General features: G+C 34.7%; 1 protein-coding gene across 2 annotated transcripts; it reads right to left on the bottom strand.

The window, feature by feature from the left end:
* Positions 1–1,120: 1,120 nt before the first annotated feature.
* On the bottom strand, positions 1,121–20,180 carry LOC127881820 (CTD nuclear envelope phosphatase 1-like). Of its 2 annotated transcripts, XR_008050294.1 has the most exons (8): positions 19,958–20,180; positions 15,649–15,715; positions 14,995–15,113; positions 11,883–11,954; positions 7,736–7,852; positions 5,684–5,795; positions 2,022–3,419; positions 1,122–1,749 (listed from the first exon to the last, which is right to left on the bottom strand). XR_008050294.1 is itself a non-coding variant. In XM_052429958.1 (7 exons), exons 1-7 carry the CDS (start codon positions 20,054–20,056, stop codon positions 3,238–3,240), a joined length of 768 nt encoding a protein of 255 aa, XP_052285918.1. In that variant the 5' UTR covers positions 20,057–20,180; the 3' UTR covers positions 1,121–3,237. The 2 variants fall into 2 exon arrangements, 1 of the variants encoding a protein (XP_052285918.1); XM_052429958.1 differs by having other exon boundaries at positions 1,121–3,419.
* Between the last annotated feature and the right edge of the window lie 2,395 nt (positions 20,181–22,575).

The raw sequence follows: 22,575 nt of genomic DNA, 5'->3' as shown, positions 1-22,575 counted from the left end.
CGGTTTCATACATATTCCAAGACTCAAGAATAAAGAATAGACTTTGAACCAAGAAAATAAATCGGCGTTTGATAATACAGGTCACAAATGTTTCTTTTCACATAAATAAATTGTTTTACATGAATAATTGTGTAGTTAGGTGGTAAATTTAATATCATATTGAAATGCATAATATTATTGGAACATTACAGTTTAAAAAAATAGTTTTTTTATCATTTAAATTTCCATACATGCACAAAGTGTCATCCATGACTAATCTGGGAGGACACTTTAAGCATATGCATTAAGCCCCATTTTGCCACAGTAAAGCTTAAATCTATCAATTATTTTCCAACCAACAAAAGGTAATTAATAAACTTAATAAACTTTTCAAAAGAAGCTCACATTCTATTATTATTTTTTTTTTAAGGTCATATGAAAATATTAATTCGCAGCTATCATATTCTATGTTATTATACCACGCAGGTTAGTAAGAATACCAGTACACAGCTAGGGATATAGGACTTCACTGCACAGCAAGGCCTTGACAACATTAAGCTGAACGAGAAATTATCATGTATTGCACTGAAAATAGTAATGAAACAGAGGCATTTTGGGAGTGTTTTGACATTTTTTTTAGGACTTATTTACTTAATAACAGTATGAAATGATTTTAGTCATATCTTTTTTATAAATCAGCAAAAAAATATATTTATCATAACGACAAAACCTGTAAACTGTTAAGAATGCATGACTTTACGTTGCAAAAACATAGCCCTTTTTAACAGTCAAAAAAACAACAACACATGTTTAAGATAAAAATGTTCGTAATGAATATATTACATAGAAAACTAGGCTTAACTTGTGATAAAATGAAATATCCATAAGTTTAAGTACCGGTATCTTGTAGAACTACAGAATACAACTCACAAAGTCTCCGAATAACAACACATTGTACCTTTCCATCACCAGGGAGCTTAAATCAAATATACACACACAACCTTCTACTACAAAGGAGAAGTTAACACACTATAAATTAGCCTCAGTCAGTCACTTAGAAAAAACAGGCCATACATACCGGTATGTGCAAAACGTATGAAATGGGATTAGCCTTTTCACTGGATTTTCATTAATTAGAAATTTCCTTTTAACAAAAAAATACCATTAAAGCAGAAAGTGTCGTCCCTGATTGACCTGTGCCGACTTCACAGGCTTATCTGGGATGTCACTTAAATCACATGCAATAAGGCCTGTTGTCCAAGAGCACAGCTAAAATAATTTTCCAATTTGAATTTTGAACAAAGGATACTCGTCTTAACTTCATATTAAAATCAATATAAACATTGCTAATTTCTTGGGACTTACTGAAAACATTCTTAGCACACATACTAACCGGTATTCCATTTAATTTACAAAAGCGAGGTACATTGATTAATCCCATATAGCCTACATTAAGCCATGTAATTTAACAATAAATTTTGCGAGCAGTACATAGTCTTTCTTTCGATTTAAACGGTTTATTTTTTACAAAGACAAAAACATACCATCACTGGACATGACATTAAACTATATATACACATTGACAAAACTGGTAAAAAAGTTCCTGATTACAAAATTAGTATTGCTCCAATGTAATCACATTTTCAACTGACTCTAAAATCCGTACACAATTTCAGCCTATTATAAACAAGAGGGTGAAAACAATCATTCATGACATTGAATAATAACCTTTCTCCTACTGGTACCTTTTTTTTCCATTACAATATGTGTCTTGTTCTGAGAAAACTGGGCTTAAATCATGTGTGTAAAGTGTCGTCCCAGATTAGCCTGTGCAGTCTGCACAGGCTAATCAGGGACGACACTTTCCGCTTTAATGGTATTTTTAGTTTCAAGGAAGTCCCTCCTTACCGAAAATCAAGTTTAGGCGGAAAGTGTCATCCCTGATTAGCCTGTGCGGACTGCACAGGCTAATCTGGGACGACACTTAACGCACATGATTTAAGCCCAGTTTTCTCAGAACATGACACATATTGTAATGGAACCTTGGTCTGGGAAAACTGGTTTGAATATTCGTGAAAAAATTATCATCCCAGATAAGCCTGTGCAGTATACACAGGCTTATCATGGACGACACTTTCCACTTGAATGGAGTTTTTTGTTTAAGGGAAATCTCATCTATACCAAAATCCAGTTAAGGCGCAAAGAATCATCCTAGATTAGCCTTTGTGAACTGCACAGGCTAATCTGGGATGACACTTAAAACATGCATTAAGCCCAGTTTTTCCAGAACAAACCTCATATGATGCATTTCATGACACTTGCCGCAAGTCTTAACATTTACGATGTCTACAAAACAGCTGAATGCTTTCAGACTGAATGTTGGGAAAGAAGTCTGAAAGGCTTATTGGTAACAACCATTTATGCATAACTGATTGACAAAATGTCTGACAAAACCTAACAATACAACATGTCTGCCAGTTGACTTGGGGAGGTTTCATAGTCTTAACCAATATATGTGTTATAAAGATCATTCACTTAACAACAAAAGCCAACCATCATGAAAAAAGATTTAAAGATTTTGATAAGTGTATAACACATGAAATTTTTACTGAGAGCACCCTCATACTTTCATATCCGCTTAGTGTGAGATTTGGCACGCTTTATCTTCAGTATTTTTGGCGATGTGCCTGGTTATGACACTGGTAGGGTTTCTTTATAAAGGACATACAAACTTCCAACACTAATAAGGGGAACCTTTTTTCAAACACAAAAGACCAGATGGTTACATAATTTTTTTACAGTTTAATTTTTGCATTGAACAAGTGATAAACCGCTATATTTGAGACAACAATGCACCTAATGTACCGAATCACAGTGCATAGTGACATAATGATGAACAATGAACCTTTTAGTCATAGCAATATTCCCATTAGAATATACTTGTTTCACTGTACGAGCATCTTCATTCTATCATCATAAACAATAACCTGATTCCTATGATGATTATCTATCAACCATATCAATACTGTTGCACAATGTAGCATGAATATATTCAAAACACATCTGTATTAACTCTATTGTTAAACTCAGGAATGGGTTGCGCTCTTGATGTGAACTGGTTACACTGAACTCTTGACCAGAACAGGTTTCTACTCTTGCGTTACAAAATTTGTAGGCTATCATCCAGCCTATGAGGTGATAAGATGCCATTAAAAAACGACTAAGTTCTTGTGACAAACTAAGTTCTCATGGGATACTCTAGGGACGTGAGGACAGGTAAAATCTGTTTTTTATTGCGGGGTCCAAAGACTTGTGGAGGTTTCTGCTCAACACTGAGCGAACGTCATTACAAAACCTAAGTGCGTCCAACATTGGAAGTAGACACAGCAGAGCCGTATCTGTGGCATCACTGAACCACGATGTGATGGGTATAGCATTGTCTGAAATTAAGAAAGAAATCACTTTTTAACACTGTATAAAAACAGCTATCAATTCTTATTACAAATGAGTATTGCTCTGGGAAAATGGGGTTTAATCCATGCGCAGGCTGCACAGGCTAATCAGACACAATACTTTTAGCCAACGCTGGATTTTCTTTTTAAGAGACCTCCTTTAAAGAAAATATTCACTACAACAGAAAAGTGTCATCCCCAATTAGCCTGTGCAGACTGCACAGACAAATCAGGAATGACGCTTTGCACATGCATTAACCATTTGCATGCTGGGAAATTTGTCGTCTGCTAAAATGTTGTCTGCTGAATTTCTAGAATTAGCATTATCTTCGATTTTTTTCAAAGAATACTATCAGAATAGCAAACAGTTTGGATCCTGATGAGACGCCACGTTCTGTGGCGTCTCATCTGGATCCAAACTGTTTGCAAAGGCCTTCAAAATTCGGTTCCACCACTGAAAGAGTTATTTAAACCCAGTGTTCCCAGAATGAGACAAATACTGCATATTCAAAGTTAGCAATTCCTATTACAAACAAAATATAAAATATAACTAACAACCAACATAAACAGTACAAAACGATGTTTTTTGGCCACAATTACAATACAAGTTAACTTATTTATTGATAAAACAAAATGTCATGAGAAAATAACCCCTGAAAGTCACCTATTCAGGTATACAAAACTTTATAAAATTATCTTTAAGTAAACAAAATTTCAATAATTGAGACACAGGGAGACAATAACATATTTTTGAAACTTCAGTTTTGTCTCAATATTCAACATTCTTTTCTACAAGTGAATATCAGATAAGTGTTGCATAGTAATGTATACATGTATGTATGTAATGTATGTTTTTCTTTTACCATGCAGTCAAGGATAACCCATGAAAGTACAAGCACTTATTTCCAATGGTGTCCTTTTGTTTTTGCTGAAGAGACAACAAGCAGAAGAGACAGTATTAAGATACAAGGCAGGGTTTTTTTTGGCCCGATTTTATAGCCGAAATTCGGCTATGTTCCCAATCCCAAAAAGTATACTTTTTTCCCAAAATGTGGAAAAAAATTCCCAATTGCCAAAAAAAAAAAAATTTTTTTTTTTTAGAAATAAGTCTTATGTGTATTTTATCTCAATTTTAATTCAATTACATTTAACAAAGTATTATATGATTTTTTTCTTTTAATTTGAATGATTATAAAGAGTTAAATCAAATTTAGTATTTCCCTAATCAGTGGACTTTTCGTGTGGAAAAAAAGGCTATGAATTTATTTTCCCAATTTCATGAAAATGCCGATAAAATTCCCAATTCCAAAGCCATGGGCTATCTTCCCAAAAAGTGGAAAAAAAAATCTGCAAGGAATCCGGGTGCGATACCCTAGGTCTTTGTGAATAGATCCCTAGGTTCTTTAACATGCTCAGTGTATAGCATCGACACACGCAAGAATAACCGGGGTTTCATACCAGTACATCTCTAGTTGGGTGGGAAACACTTAAAGCATTTCTGAAATGTCCAGTGCCCCGGCCAGGAATTGAACCGGGGACCTCTGGAATGGTAGACCAATGTGTTACCACTCGACTACCGCACCACCATGATGGAAGATTCCATGCAGATTTGATTCGGGGAGTTGCAACAAAGAAAATAAATGTAACCTTTTATCCTCTGATTTTTACTTCCAACACTTAGTGGGAGTAAAACAATTACTGAATACAAGTATGGTACAAACAATCAGGGGAGAAAATCCCATATGGGCTAACTTGTCAGCTGATTTTGCCAACCCTGAGAAAGACTTAAAAATATATCTGAGCCACACTCTGGGAAATCCAGGCTTAATGCATGTGACTCAAGTGTCGTCCCAGATTAGCCTGTGCAGTCCACACAGGCTATTCAGGGACAACACTTTTCGCCTAGACTGGATTTTTGTTTAAAAGAAACTTCATGCGAAACAAAAAATTCCATAAAAGCGAAGTGGCATCCTTGATAAGCCCTAGCATACTGCACAGGCTTATCTGGGACAACACTTTATGCACAGGCTTATCTGGGACAACACTTTATGCACAGGCTTATCTGGCACAACACTTTATGCACAGGCTTATCTGGCACAACACTTTATGCACAAACGTTAAGCCCGGTTTCTCAGGGCGCCATTTGTGTGCTCTTTTTTTCCTTTTTAAAAAACTTTTTACGAGGCTTCACACAATTAATAAAAATGTTTAACAGATTCACTAGTTTGGCACTCAAAGACCATGCTGCTTACCTGGATATGCCCTATATGCTACTGGCGAGTTGTCCAGGATAAATATACTGGAGAGATCTCTATTGATAGCAGAGAGGTCCTTAGTGTAGCTACCTGCCTCCAAGTTACAATGCTGAAACAGATAGCATGAGTGTGTGTCATAAAAGGGTTGGAAATAATCCAGGGTCCCAACAGCCAATGACACCCTAAAATTTGGTGGTTTGCCTACAGATTCTATGAAAAACTCGTATGTTATCTTTACAAAAGTATTTTAAGAAAAAGGGTGGGTCAAATTTCGGCAATTTGGATCATTATCTTGTTTTCTTTTGTATTAGATAAGTGAAAGGATAAGTTCACATTTAAATTGGTTTACACCTCCCTCCAGGCTGTGCATTGACCCTTCCATGACGGCCAGCAATTTGGTATTGTGATCTGTCATAAAGGCCAATTGTCACTTGCATTAAACAAAAGACTTACAGATGGTTATAATAATTGTTCTGCTGATATTGTAACTTCAGTTTCATTTTTACTCATATTATATCTCATATGGATATCGCCTAGAAGACTTGCTTTATGCAGACTTTTTCCTGGCATATCGACGGGTCCGTTAAACAAAACCATTCCCAAATATATAAATATTATAAACAGTTATGTTAAATTAGTTTATCTGAAATCAGAGAACTTTTTGTGCGAACAAATTCCCAATCTCAATATTGCATTTTCTCAAAGTGGCCAGGAATAGGCCTGTTATGGGTTACAGTGGCTGGCACTTCATGCAAGAAACACTTTTTTTCGGACTTTGTAAAGCATTGCAGCCAACTGCCTTTTATAGAGAGCCTTTCAATTTTCTGCGCAATTCATTTTAAAGAGTCTTTCAATTTGCTGCGCAATTCATTTTAGAGAGCCCTTAAATTTTCTGATACCTTACATTCCTTTGTAAAGCGCGCAGTTTTTTACCTTCGAATTTCAAATTAAAAAGTTGGTGCAAGTATGCATTGATACAACGCTTCCCTTGCTGTTAAATTGCGAATAATTCATTTCGTAATCGTAAATAATCATAATAGCCACCATTTTTGTATTCCAGAAAACTACACCCTTTAATCTTACAGACTGAAGGGGCCGTTGTTGAAACAACAAAGTCTGTAACGGCAGATACGAACGGTGTCGCATTAGTTATTAACAATAAAATAAAATGTTGAATTAAAGTATGCAAACATTTATTTGTCTTTGTTTCTGCACTTCTACATTGGCAGATTACGTTGGACTGGTAAAGTATTTGCTCATTTTTGCAGGTAACTGTAGGTGTGAACAGGGACTCCTTAAGTGTTTTCCAGTTTGGCGCATTCATTGTTCATCACATTCACGCCTGTGTAACGCAACAAACAATAACCCAACTTCATACTTGTCCAACATAATATATTAACAGTTTTACTTCAATACTGACATGTCTCAACAGCTGTCTCTCATGTGCCACAAAGTTTTATTTAGCATTCAAATTTAATTTCCCCAAGGAAGAATGACATGATGTTCATGAATTCTTATTTTCTCATGTTTTACACGAAATGATGCGGACTGTTAATCTGTTGCTAGAAAATTACAAAATTGTCAGAAAAGTATAGTGCTATGCAACCCATGCTCCTAATCATAATGAAGTTTCCTATTTTGAATGCTTACCAGTAATTAAGCTTTCCAATGCACCGGATTATTGGATTGCACAATAGTAAAATGGCGGCCATTTTCGGTCCGATTTGGTGGTTTTATTGTCTTTAAATATTCTGTTCTCCATTTTTGAATTAATAAAACAGCCTGCGCGCTAAACATAGGAGCGCGCTATACGAGGGAAATTCGGTTAATATCCTTTTGGAGAGCTATTCATTTCAGAGAGCCTTTAATTTTTCTGAGCAATTCATTTTAGAGAGCCCTTACACATTCTGATAAAATTCTTTGTGGGATCCTTTAGATTTTCTGATAAACATGTCTTTTTATACTGAAAGAATGAGGAAAGACAACCATGGCCAACAAATTAGATTCAAAACCTGCTTTATCTGATTGAATAATACGGGGTTGATTTACCTGTCTATAGTATCTCCGGTTCAATATACCGCGACTATTATCGAGCTTGTCGGCGACTGCTGCGCCGTATATCTCCATACTAGCCGTGAACACGACCAAGTCGTACCACTGACTTGCCTGAAACAAGGGAGACAACTGGGTGAGCAATTAGTACCATGGGCAGTTATGGTGTTGTACACTGAAATTGTTTAGCCTCATTGTGTATAATTGGGCTTAATGCATTCATGTAAAGAGTCATCCCAGATTAGCCTGTGTAGTCTGCACAGGCTTATCAGGGACTACATAATTCCACCCTTATGGTATGTTTGGTTTAAAGGAAGTCTCATCTTTACTTAGCAAACATCCGGCAATGGCAGAAAGTGTCATCCCTGATTAGCCTGTGCAGACTGCAAAGGTTAATCTGGGACAACAAGTGAACCACGTGCATTAAGCCCAGTTAACTCAGAACAAGGCTTCATTACAATAGCTGTATCCTCGAAAACTTGCCAGTCCTCAGACAAACCAGTATATCTGTATGAGGTCCCGCATAACTTGCCAGTCATCAGACAAACCAGTATATCTGTATAAGGTCCCGCATAACATGTGCCAACGCTCGGCTGCGGATGCAGTTTTGAATAAATGAAAGCTTGCAAGATTACATTTTTTTAGGTCACAGTGACCTTGACCTTTGACCTAGTGACCCCAAAATAGGTGTAGTGTAGAACTCATCAAGGTGCATCTACATATGATGTTTCAAAGTTGTAGGTGGAAGCACTCTGATTTTAGAGCCAATGTAAAGGTTTTAGCACGACGCCAGCAGACGACGAGCTAGCTATGACAATACCTCGGGTTTTCTCCTAAAACAGCCGAGCTAAAACTTATCCATTGTAGCCAGCAGAGCTCCAGATAAAAGGCGTATCTGCATATTTACGCACTGTAAAAAAATAAATAAAACTCATTAAAAATCAGCCCAGTACGTCACAAAACGCAATACAAATCTTGGTACGTATTTTAAATCGATTAAAGTGCGTAACCTGTTTAACCAATAATCCAGTTAAGTTTTAAGTCTAAGTTAACCTTTGAATCAAAAGTAAGTCAATCAAAATAAGCTTGTAATAAAAATGGCGGCCCATCATGTTTGTGGATCTAAAAAGGGATGTTTTAAGCGACCAGCGGCTCCTGTGGAAATATTTTTAAAAAAGCTGTTCATATTGTCATTTTAAATTAATTCTGTTTGCATTTAATGATCTAAATAACAAAAAAAATATTTCTAGATTAAACACGCCATTTACTTTGTCAGTTTTCAATGGAAATGGAAAATACCCCTCAATATTCCTAAATAGTTTATGGCTGAAACAAAGGAGTAAAATACGCTTTAACAATAATATCAGGGGGTGAAATACCCTTTAGACTAAATCCTTATCTGGAGCTCTGGTAGCCAGTAAACAATACTGGTTGAGTATATACTTTATTTGATTTGATTTTCCAGACAACAGACATTATGATCAGTTATTAATAAGAGATCAGGGCTTTTTCTACTTTTTATGATGGACCACATTCCCAATCAAATTTGTTTTCCAAAACAAGAAAAAAAAACAATTTAGGACAAATGCTAAAAGTGACTAATCATTTATCAACTGAAATCTGCTTAGTTTACATTTTTGCCACAACAAAATTCTATATTTTAGTTTCACCTTAACTAATTATTTTTTTATAATTTCTAAAAGTGCCTTAATTATGATTAATGTCAATTTTCACTCTGAGTAACCATTTACAAGTACCCTGTAAACCTTTATCAATGGTTATTATACATGAATACATACATTGTTATTTTCTGATTTTAGGTACTCATGTGATAAAGTTTTTCCCAAAGAGGAGAATGTCACATTACAAAGTCCTTAATTTCCAATGTTTGCATTTTTCAAAAATGGAGGAAAAAGGGCACAGGAGATTACAAGACTGTGTAGCTAGATGTGAGTTGAAACTTTCGCACAGACTGAAATATCAAATTCTGAGTTTAATTTTTAGGCCAGTATAAATAATTAGTGATTTCTTATGACTCCAATATGAATTGTTCCCTTCAGATATTGATGTTGTGTACTCATTGCTTATTGATTGTCGTACATTCCAAGAATCTCTTGCTTCAACATATTTAAAGGTGCTTGAAAATAGAAGAGAGATAAAACTGCCGTCTGAATGAAGCCATTATTTACATATAAAATATTAAAGACAAGAGTTCCGCGGTCGGAGATGACCGCATTGAAGCCGGATTTTTTATTTAAATGACAGGAAAGTACCTTTCGTGTTTTTGTCAATGCAATACTTAAATTACTGAAATATTGTTCAAAGGTCAAAAGGTTTGAAGACTCTAGGTACAAGCATACCAAAGTTATAACATGGAATAAGAACTTTAACATTTTTACCTACCAAAGTTATAAGAACTTTAACATTTTTACATTCAAGGTCACAGTGACCTTGACCTTAGAATGAATGACCTTGAAATGACCAGTGGTCATCTAAGTGTGCTTGCAAACCTTCATGTCAAGTTTGAAGACTCTATGTCCAAGCATACCAAAGTTATAACAATTTTAACATTTTAACATTTAAGGTCACAGTGACCTTGACCTTCAAATGAATGACATTGAAATGACCAGTGGTCATCTTCTAGTACTGGCCAATCTTTATTTCAAGTTTGAAGACTCTAGGTACAAGCATACCAAAGTTATAACATGAAATAAGAACTTTAACATTTTTACATTCAAGGTCACAGTGACCTTGACCTTCAAATGAATGACCTTGAAATGTCCAGTGGTTACTTACTAGTTCTGGCCAACCTTCATGTCAAGTTTCAAGACTCTAGGTCCAAGCATACCAAAGTTATAACAACTTTAACATTTTTACATTCAAGGTCACAGTGACCTTGACCTTCAAATGAATGACCTTGAAATGTCCAGTGGTTACTTACTAGTTCTGGCCAACCTTCATGTCAAGTTTCAAGACTCTAGGTCCAAGCATACCAAAGTTATAACAACTTTAACATTTTTATATTGAAGGTCACAGTGACCTTCACCTTCAAATGAATGACCTTGAAATGACCAGTGGTCATCTTCTAGTACTGGCCAATCTTTATTTCAAGTTTGAAGACTCTAGGTACAAGCATACCAAAGTTATAACATGAAATAAGAACTTTAACATTTTTACATTCAAGGTCACAGTGACCTTGACCTTCAAATGAATGACCTTGAAATGTCCAGTGGTTACTTACTAGTTCTGGCCAACCTTCATGTCAAGTTTCAAGACTCTAGGTCCAAGCATACCAAAGTTATAACAACTTTAACATTTTTACATTCAAGGTCACAGTGACCTTGACCTTCAAATGAATGACCTTGAAATGTCCAGTGGTTACTTACTAGTTCTGGCCAACCTTCATGTCAAGTTTCAAGACTCTAGGTCCAAGCATACCAAAGTTATAACAACTTTAACATTTTTATATTGAAGGTCACAGTGACCTTCACCTTCAAATGAATGACCTTGAAATGACCAGTGGTCATCTGTTAATCCTGGCCAACCTTCATGTCAAGTTTGAAGACTCTAGGTCCAAGCATACCAAAGTTATACCATGAAATAAGAACTTTAACATTTTTACATTCAAGGTCACAGTGACCTTGACCTTCAAATGAATGACCTTGAAATGACCAGTGGTTACTAACTAGTTATGGCCAACCTTCATGTCAAGTTTCAAGACTCTAGGTCCAAGCATACCAAAGTTATAACAACTTTAACATTTTTTATATTGAAGGTCACAGTGACCTTGACCTTCAAATGAATGACCTTGAAATGACCAGTGGTCATCTGTTAATCCTGGCCAACCTTCATGTCAAGTTTGAAGACTCTAGGTCCAAGCATACCAAAGTTATACCATGAAATAAGAACTTTAACATTTTCGAGCACGCCGCCACCCCGCCACCCCGCCCGCCCGACAACATCAATCTATAAGCCGAGATTTTTTCGAAAAAAATCCGGCTAACAAGAATCAAATTATTCTTTTTTTATTTTATGACAAAAGCATGTGTTACCGCAGAAAAGTTGAACAAAGTGAAATACGTTGAACTATGAAAGCACATAGAAACAGTTTCTTTGAAACTCTAAAGCAAATTTTGGTACTTACAACTTCCAAGAAATAATCTACATGAGGTCGTTTGTGGACGAAAAACCTGACTGGATGTCTGTCTATCATCACCTGAATGTAGAAATTAAGATTTGAGCTGTAAAAACCAGGCTTTATGCATGTGCATAAAGAACTTACTATTCCAGATTGTGCAGTCCACACAGGCTAATCAGGGACAAAACTTTCCACTTTTATTGAATTTTCATTAACAGGAGTCTCTTTTATACGTCTGTGCAGAGTCTGTGACAATACTTAATGCACATGCATAAAAAAGTAGTCATTCTATGCTGCTTATGTTTATATTCTTACTTCGTTTATCTCTGTGACACAATTGTATGTGAAATATCTAGTGTTTAAACGATGTACACATTGCAAGCCTGAATAAAAATTTGTCTTGTGTTATAAACATTTACATTGAGATTTAAACAAGATGCAGTGTTTTTTTTCACCTACAGGGGAACGGCGGCGGGGCCCGTCCAAAGGGGAAAAATGCGTTGTTTTTTAGGAAAAGGGGAAATTAAAAAATTCACTCTTTTATATGTATTGATATTTATTATATGAATACACATGTATGTATGAATGTAATATTCACAGCTGAATGTCTCCATCCTTTTTCTTAAATATATATCAATGATTTTTTCAACATTAGTTTCAGACTGTTCAGCCTTATGCACACTGAGTCTCAGTTTTCCTAGCCATTTTGAGTCTAATAGGGATTTGTTAAATTGATACATTGGCAAATTTCAGCATTTTTTTCAATAAAATGGATCAAATTGACATTTTTTTATCAACAAATATTGACACAATATAGAGATACATCAGACCTTTTCCTGATCATTTTGGGGAAACAATGCAATTCATGTGAAAAGTCCACTGATTTTGGAAAAACTAATTTAATATAACTCTTTATAATAATTCAAAATCATATTTATTTTAGTTATATACTTTGTTAGTTGTTAATGATATAAATTTGAGATATATTTCTCATTAGACAGTTCTTTCTAAAAAAAAATAATTTTTTTTTTTTTAAATTCTGGAATCGATTTTTTCTACAAAATTGGGGAAAAATATATACTCTTTTTTTAGGGGAATGGGGCCGAATATCGGCCCCAAAATTGCCATAAAAAAACCACTGAGATGCTTTGTTAAATAACGCAGCTGCTCCAAGTATTAGCCTTGGCACTATTGACTTCTTGGCCCATTACAATAAGTCTAAGTCTAATAGGAGGTCAATGTCAAGGTCTAATGAGTTGAGGTGATATTAATGTGCTATAGTTGAATGGATTATAAAAGCTTTTTGGTAAGGAAGACTGCTATAAATTGAGTGGTCATTGGTTTAACTTAGAATATGGACCTTCTGAATTAGTCTATGTCGTTCCGGCTTACCATTTTGTCACTTTTTGACAGCACCCTTTACTTTTAGTGTTCCTAGAACTTTCCATAGCTAATAATACAGTCTTACCCCTCTTAAGCAGCCATTCAAGGGAAACGGCCAAATTGGCTGCTTAAGCGGGTAGGCCTCTTAAGAGGAGGTCGAGTCATAGGGAGTCTGGAGTTGATGAGTGCATGGCCAACTTTTCAATTTTTGTATAAACAAAATAGTACATGTGTGTACATGTACTAAACAATGTATAGCCTTTATTTTTTTATTTCTATCTTTCTAAAATCAGCTATAAAACAACATTTTCATTAAAAAATTTTTTTTATTCATCTTTCTAATCATCATCAATATCATCATCATCACCAGAATCAAGTCAATGAAAAACAATCATTCTCATGATTCGTTGTTTACACAATGCGCGTTGTATGGCCTCTTATGCACTTAAGATGGGAACAGTTGTGAATCAGTTATGCGTGAATAACTCCTGTGTCACTATCAATCGATAATTTAATGGGTTTATCGCAGTTTTATGGCTTTGTAATACCTACCACACGAATTGGTCCCGACAGTGATCTCCTCCACGCTAAAATCATGGCCAGTTACTTAAGAGGCTGATAATAGCAATCAGGTGTAATCCTTCTGGTAATCGTGCTTTTCATACATAATATTATAAAAACATTTTTTTGCCGCGTAAAAGGTTTTATCAAAATTAATATTGAAAACATTGTAAATATTAAACAAATATAAATGTTTTGTTTAATTCCCAAATGAGAATAAAAATTTGTAATCCGAAACACACTCCAGATTGTTTTATGTTAACGAGACATTTAAAAATTCTAGCATCAAAAAAGTCCTCATGTATTTCCTTTGTCCCGACAAAAGCGCGCGAAAATTATGCACCAATGTACAATGTCACGCCATACTCATGTAAAATGTGTGCGTATTGATGTTTGGATAAGAATTTGTAGCACAGAGAACACGTAGATCAGTTGATTTCAGTTACAAGTTTCGTTGTTCTTTCTAACTTTTAATTAGCCGATAATTGTCATAAATGTGTGCTTGAAATAGTATGATTCAACACCTACAAATAATAAATTATAAATTAAGAATCTCTTTTCCAGGAATAATAGGTGATATTCGCATGGCGGAAACAAAAAGATCAAACGGTCGCATATTGCTTTTAACCGGATAACCCGATAATCTGCCGTTAATTAATTGCAATTTGCAAACTGGCTGTCAAAATGTTTATCACACATCATGCTTCAGTACTACAGAGCCTAAACCGCAGACTGGCAGTACGTATCAATTTTTTCGCTATTGCGTCGGTGTAATTTTGCCAATGTACATGACTAACTTACTTGCACGTGACCACTCATATGGGGGAAATTTAACATTTGGGATGCAAAATTGCTGGCCGCTGGCCGAGGAACGGGGTTACTCTTAAGAGGGGTGCATTATATAGTATTTATCGACGGTCGCGGCACAGACCGGCCGCCTACACGGGGCAACTGGCGATGAGGGCTGACCGGAAGTAGGGGTTGGACTGTACATGCAATCACGAGAACCACAGATATTCCTAGGTTTTTGATTTTTTTATAATTCAAAATAAACATTAATAGCCTATTACATATAAGTATTTATTACAATTCAAAACAAATTTCTTGTTCAGCCTTTACAAACATCCTTCTTATTATTTCCAAATTTGATCCAAGAGAAGAAAAGCTGTGTTACCTTTAGAACAAAATCCGGTGGTGTACCAGGTTTCACGGTCTGTCGTATAACTCCATCATGGTGCGAGTGTATAAGAGTCTCGTCTAAATCTAGGACCAACGTCTTCCTTCGTAACATACCTTAAACACAATGAGGCGGCACTTTATGGTCAATAACCTCTATTTTTTTTTTTAAAGACAAAGTGTAATATTATGGTTAATGTAATCAGTTGTGAAGGATTACTAATTGCTTACAATGTTTTAGTCATTTAATATGAAATTTGGTTGAGTCATGTGGTTGACAGTAAATGCTGTATGATACACAATTTCATGCCAATAAATCTGCAAACAATAAAAAAAGTACTGTATTCACTTACATGTGCTATATTTGACACTTCAGTGTTCAAGTACAAATATTTCTAATAAGCATGCGCTTAGAAAAATGGGCTTAATGCATGTGTGTTAGGTATTGTCCCACATAAGCCTGTGCAGACAGCACAGACTTATCAGGGAAGTCACTTTTGGAACCTATTCTGGATTTCATTTGGAAGAAGTTTCCCTTTTAAAAAAAACCTCTGTAAAAGAGTTGCCACGACTGCACTGGCTAATCTTGGACGACACTTTACACACATGCATCAGCCACCTTTTTCAAGAGCGAGTATCAAATATATCTTACTAAGCCTGTGCTTGGATAGAGGTGACAACGGTATAACTTCATATCGAACAGTCTGGTGCTGAATAACCTGTAAGAAAGGGAAAACATGTTGTTAATATCTGATAAAGATCACTTTATGATACCAGTAATTATTTAAAGTGTGTTTCTATTTCATAAGTACGAATTGCACTAAACATGGATTCTATCGTTGTTGGGTAATATCGTATCATATTTGTAATAATCTGGTACACTTATAACATGCTTATCTGATATACTGCTCATCATGAAGTATACTTGACATACCGATTAGCAGGAGTCTTATTTTCTGCCTCTTGAAACATGGGATGACATAAAAAACAAAAACAAAGGATGTTTAATTTTAACAGAATTAGATAACTGTTATCTATGTCTCTGATTTTAACAACACAACAATCTTTATACGAGAGAATATATTTTCATAAAAAAAATCTAAACAATAAAGTCAAAGATAATGATGTTTTGTAGCCACATTAACATTGGTTATAAATGTATTACCCTGAATCAGATAAATCAATCAGAAATATACAGATCATGTAAAAAATCTAACACTGCTACAGTATACAATTTTGTAATACAATTTTGTAATATTGAAATATGATTTTCAAACTTTTAATTTAATAATAATGGGTAAACAATTTGTTAAAACAGACTTGTTCTAGAAATTGAAATTTAAGTATTCATTTTATGATCTATCAACATTAACATGATATTAAAAATTCCATGAAAAGCTTAAGATCACAGAAGCTGAGTTTGAAATTTCAACTAAGTGAAAATTAGTGAATATTAAGACATACATTGTTTGCAAATTTGATCAATACAGGTGTGTAATATTCCAGTCTCATGCTCAAATGGGCAACTATGATTTTGTCTCAAAGAATATGGGCGAACATTTTCAGATAATTTAACAGCTATATTTTGTATTAGGTGTCTGGGAGCAGTGTTGAGGCTCTAATTATATTATATATTTATAAAAGTGTTTTAGGTTTTCCCAGTCAATACAATTGCACGTGATTGCTGTGAGGATACCGACAGTTTATTCTACCACAAAATATAAAACAGGATTGTTAATTGCACTTTATTTGGAAAAAAAAACAACACTTCTTAGAAGAATTGACTGTGGCAAACATGAGACAAAGTGACAGCAGGGCCCTTGCTACACTTTGGGAGATTGGGGCCGGGGCCCTTAGAGGGGGGAATTTCGAGTCGTTTTGGGCGAAAAGGAGAATTTTAGGAGATCTTTTCACCAACCATTCAACACTTAACATTGCTATGTTTTAATGTAATTTACATAAATATACATTTAATCAAAGGTTAATAGCACGATACCAGCTGGCAACATGGGTATAAAAGTAAACAAGAGATGTGTTTGTCAGAAACACAATGCCCCCTAATGCACCGCTTTTTTTTACCTTTGACCTTGAAGGATGACCTTGACCTTTCACCACTCAAAATGTGCAAAATGATACACATGCATGCCAAATATCAAGTTGCTATGTTAAATATTTCAAAAGTTATTGCAAAACTTTACTGTATTAAATTTTTAAATTTTTGACCTTTGACCTTGAAGGATGACCTTGACCTTTCACCACTCAAAATATGTAGCTCCATGAGATACACATGCATGCCAAATATGAAATTGCTACGTTCAATATTCCAAAAATTATTGCAAAACTTTACTATATTAAATATTTAAATTTTTGACCTTTAACCTTGAAGGATTACCTTGACCTTTCACCACTCAAAATGTGCAGCTCCATGAGATACACATGCATGCCAAATATGAAGTTGCTATGTTCAATATTTCAAAAGTTATTGCAAAACTTTACTATATTAAAGTTTTAAATTTTTGACCTTGAAGGATGACCTTTACCACTCAAAATGTGCAGCTCCATGAGATACACATGCATGCCAAATATCAAGATGCTATATTCAATATTTCAAAAGTTATTGAAAAACTTTACTATATCAAAGTTTAAAATTTTTGACCTTTGACCTTGAATGATGACCTTGACCTTTCACCACTCAAAATGTGCAGCTCCAGGAGATACACATGCATGCCAAATATCAAGTTGTTCAATATTTCAAAAGTTATTGCAAAACTTTACTGTAAGGTTAAAGTTTTGGAACAGAATGACAGACAGAAAGACAGGCCAAAAACAACATACCCCCGATCTATCGATCCAGGGGCATAACAATTATTATTTGAGGGGGGGGGGGGTAAATAAGTATACTATTTTAAGGGGTGAATGGAGCCGAATTTCGGCCCCAAAAACGGCCAGACGAGGGCCCTGGACAGTGACCTGATTTCTTCAGCTGGTGGCCCTGCAAGCAAGAGGCTTTCACAGAATTTTACACACCTCAGTGTTTTCTTTTTTGTTAAAATTGTGGGGCCTGTAAAAGGCCCCGTTCTCAAAGGAAAAAAGTATATATTTTTTCCCAAATTCCCAATTGAAGATTTCCAAAACATTTAGTTAATATCCCATCCAGCTCTATAAGTTGAAATTGAAAAACAAAAACGCAAAAACAACTAATATCCCTATTTTAGTCAAAACTTTTTGATTTTTCCCAATGTAAAGGGACCTAGCCCTATTCCCAAAATGTTGAAAAAAACACTGCCTTCAGTATATTTTTGTTGTTGTTAGATTTCCTGGTAAAAGGGATATCCTGATATTAAGCATATCAAATATATACACTGAATACAGAAAATGCCACACTAAATGAAATTACAAAAATAGTAGAAGGGTTTTGATAAGAATAGACATTATTAATGCTGTAATTTAACTTTAACTTTGTGATTATGGTGGATGAACCAGTTATCGAACACCTAAGGAATTATGTTAAATTAAAACATTTAAAAGAACAAAAACATTATGTTTTAACAAATGACTAACAGTTCAATCATTTAATAACTTATCTGTAAAGTTTTCCAGCAAATATCCTTCAAGAATTCATAACAATGATTCCCTGGTTATTGTCACCTTTAGCAGACAAAACAAAATGGCGGCCGATGTAAACATGACCTATCACCGGACAGTTCATAAATACTACTCCAGTATATACAAAGTCACATGACTATCACGTGACCCAGACTTGGAGAAAAAATCTGCGTCTGCTGCAATAAAAAATGCAAACGGAAATATCCTTTTTGGTGTGTATATTCAGGTTTTGATATATGCATTCAAAAAGTAATAGCAAAAAACACATACAACCGTGTAAATAACAATAAATGCATTCCTTTAAACTGTTTTCGGCCCATTTGTTTCAAGCTAAGTAGGTCATGGACTTCATGTACGACCATTTGTTTATGGATGTGACATCATGTGCACTTTTGCGAATATGCATATAGAACCAAAACAAAAACGTCCAATAATAGGTGCTGTTTGATAACACTTTACAGGTACTTCGACGATAATATGCATGGTTTATTTGAATGCAAGCAGGGTTTTTTTTTAGAAAAAGGGGAAGACGCTGGAAGCTGGGTGAAAAGGGGAAAATAGAGTGCCAAAGAGACATATTTGGGGAAAAAATAAAAACTGTTTTGATCAATGTCTATAACTCGTCTTCTCTGATTTCAGGGGTTTTTCACCACTGTCTGCGCCTCCGAGAATGGAGGCATTCCCAAAGCAAAAAAAAAAGGCCCCATTCCAACTCAAATCTAGATGACATTTTCCCCAATTAATTTACAATAAAGAAGTTTTCGGTCAAAATCATAAAAAAACTTTAACTAACACAATGACATTTAGAGTGACTTCCCTTTATCCTTTACATTATAAATCATGTGCTTAACGACTCAGATGTAAGCACGTTTAGTTTGAGGATTCTTCTACCAAAATTTACAGCGATAAAGTGCGAAATAATCTGCATGACTTTGCAAAAATTAATAAGCCCGCAATTCTGGTAGGGGAAGACACCGACTATCGGGGTCACTTTCTGAGTAAAAAAAAACAACCTGGCAAGTTACTGGAATGTCAGTAAATAGATAAGTTTCTCACGTTTTCAGGGAGCCTACAAGTTTAGATAACTTAGATTTACTCAGATCTTCGAAAACAAATGCAAAAAAATGCTACTCATTTCTGAATTTTTTAATGATTGTGTTCATAAACAGAAAGTAGTAAGGGGAAATATATTTCCAGTTCACTTTTTTTAAGCTCAAAATATTATTATGAATCCTACAAGCGTTTTGATCGTGATCTATGATAATTGTTCATATACACCGAGCATTAAAAAAGCAAATACAATCTAGACATAAGAAAATAACCAGAATGTTTCTATTTGTTTACAATAAACTCACAGATCGAATTTGACGTTTGAAACAGTAGCATATAAAACTCCAAATCTTCGCCGCCAATACAAAAAACCCACGCAAACCCATAACAAGATACTTGATCATGGGTGCAGATAAACCATTAGATGCCAGAAGCAACCCAAAAATTAGAGAAGCTTGTCGAGGATTTGCAATTTTGAAGTCAAAATTAGAAATTTGTCATTGCAAGTCTCCAAAGGCAGCCATGATTTCCCACAATTCGCAAATCTCGCGAGATAGGAGCACGCGACTCGAAGCAAATGGCGTCTTTAGCAACAAGTCACGTCAAGTGCTCTGATATGTGTCACGTATTGATTTTCATTTAAACGTGAATGAAAGTGAGGAAAAGGGTGGCAGTTGTGCTTACTGTAAATATGTTTTGTATTCATTGAAAGTAAACATGCCTGTGATAACACATTGAGTGCATTGTGTATTTAGTGTGATAGTTAATTGGATTTTAATCTTTATGGATTAAAAAGGTGGGTGGGGAATGGTAAACATTAGTATTGTTTTATATAAAAAAGAAGCCAAATACTGTTTCTTGTTTATTTATTATTATTTTTATAAGAGTCAAACATGTATTACATAAATAAATTCATACGTAAATAAAATAAGTAAACATATCAATATATAAATGTATACATAAATATTAAATAACAAGAAATATCTTTAAAAAAGATATACGGCGTAAATAGTTTAATGAATGAGATCAAGGATAGCGAATGTCTTTTTCTGTGCAGTTCTTAGCTGCATCACACGCAGTACGGGATGTTACGGGGAGTTTTCGCGGCTTATTTTACATTATAACATATTGCTGGTCATAAACCTATAGATACAAAACAGAAAACCAAAAGAAGAATGGAAGTGAAATTTAAACATATGAGTCAACCGGCCACACGAGAAGTATCCGTATTTATAGGCGCGTTCTTCGAACAAACCTGTTTTAGTGGTTTGTCGGGCATTGCTATTTGATTCGATTATTAACAGTATCAATTATCATCGTGCTAATGCTTAAAGTGATATTATGGGCATTTTGCACTGTTGAATTGAGCTGAAAAGAATTAACAGGTCAAAATAGTTAGTTAAAATGTGGTTACTGATTAATTATCTGCAACTCAACTTGCTACCAGTTGTTTATAAAAATATATTTTATATTCGATATTCTTACGTGACCCACCCAGTCCTGTAAGCTGAAATGATCCGTAAAACAATTTCGTGTCTTTGTGTCGTATGAACAAATCTGCACTAAAACTAAATTTAGGTTCAACTCGTAAACGCATGATCAGTTGTCAAACGAAAGTACGGTTGATATTCAAATGCATTATTTTTCTCTTTCTGGTATATTGTTTTAGTATGATGATGCTGCATTAATTAATATAAGTGTATATGAAGTAGAAACATCAAAAATAATCAACGGTTGCGATAGACACCTATAAACTGTTACATGCTCATAATATCACTTTAGTACATGTTGTACATTAGGCAATATGGACGAATAATTATTGTTAAATTTATCAACAATAACATTTATCATTGTATTGTTGAAAACACATTAAGAATCTATTATTTACATACCATAATTATATTGCTGAATATCTTCATTTAACATATTTCTGGTCTAAAGAAAATTCCAGGTCACCTAGTTCACGGATAGCGTCTTCATTATATAACGATTATTTTACTGGCCGCCAACTCCGGTGATGACCTGTATATAAACTCTGAATGTCCACGAATTGACCCGATATACCTCGCGGGTTGAAATGCAATGCTTTAAAGTGAGGCCTCGCTTCCATTGCTCTTTATACTTTTACATGTTAACATGTTGACAAGAATAAGGAAGTAAGTACTAAATATGAGAACATAGCCTTTTAAGTATAAACGCTCTTGCGCTGGTAATACTCTGAAAATAAAAGGTGTACGCACAAACTGTATTGATGTCGAGAATTGAGTGTAAAACTGTTCTATCTATTAAGCCTTTTCATTCGAGATAAAATTGTTTCATACAGTAAAACAGTGTTACAAAGACGCGGATATGTTTCCAATGTTCTGGTGGTATACTCAAATCAGCCAATGGAATAAATGAAGTGTATTCATTCGTACCTAGCCGCGGGAAATTTTATTGGAATTTTATTGGACACTTACAAAGGTCAGGCTAAGGTGAAAAGCTGGCTTATGCAGCTTACGCCGAAAAAAAAAAATAATACCAAGTTTTTAACCACTCTTTTTTATCATCAAGCACTGCATAGTTTTAATCCACTGACACAAAACAATAATTATTGTAAGCATTAAAGAAAAGGTGTGACAACTTGGATACCAGTTTATAATCACCTTCAATCTGTTTCTGATGTTTTTGTTATCAACAACTTGACAGTTTTTTGATACAGATAGCTGTTTGTTATGCAGAGCAAAACAGTTTCTTAGCCTTTTGATTATTTAAGGTGTTTAATAAACAGATTTTTGAAAGAAACACGGGTATCTGTTGCACTTGCTGGAAATTAGAATGTCATTTTATGGTTTTGCAATATCACCTTTGAGCGTTGTTTTGTAGTAAGTGCACAAAGCCATAATATATGGATTTATAATAATTAAGATTTTGGATTTTTTAT

This window comes from Dreissena polymorpha, chromosome 5, assembly GCF_020536995.1.
Source record: "Dreissena polymorpha isolate Duluth1 chromosome 5, UMN_Dpol_1.0, whole genome shotgun sequence".
In the NCBI taxonomy this organism is placed as follows: domain Eukaryota; kingdom Metazoa; phylum Mollusca; class Bivalvia; order Myida; family Dreissenidae; genus Dreissena; species Dreissena polymorpha.
This window is presented reverse-complemented; position numbering and strand designations above follow the sequence as displayed.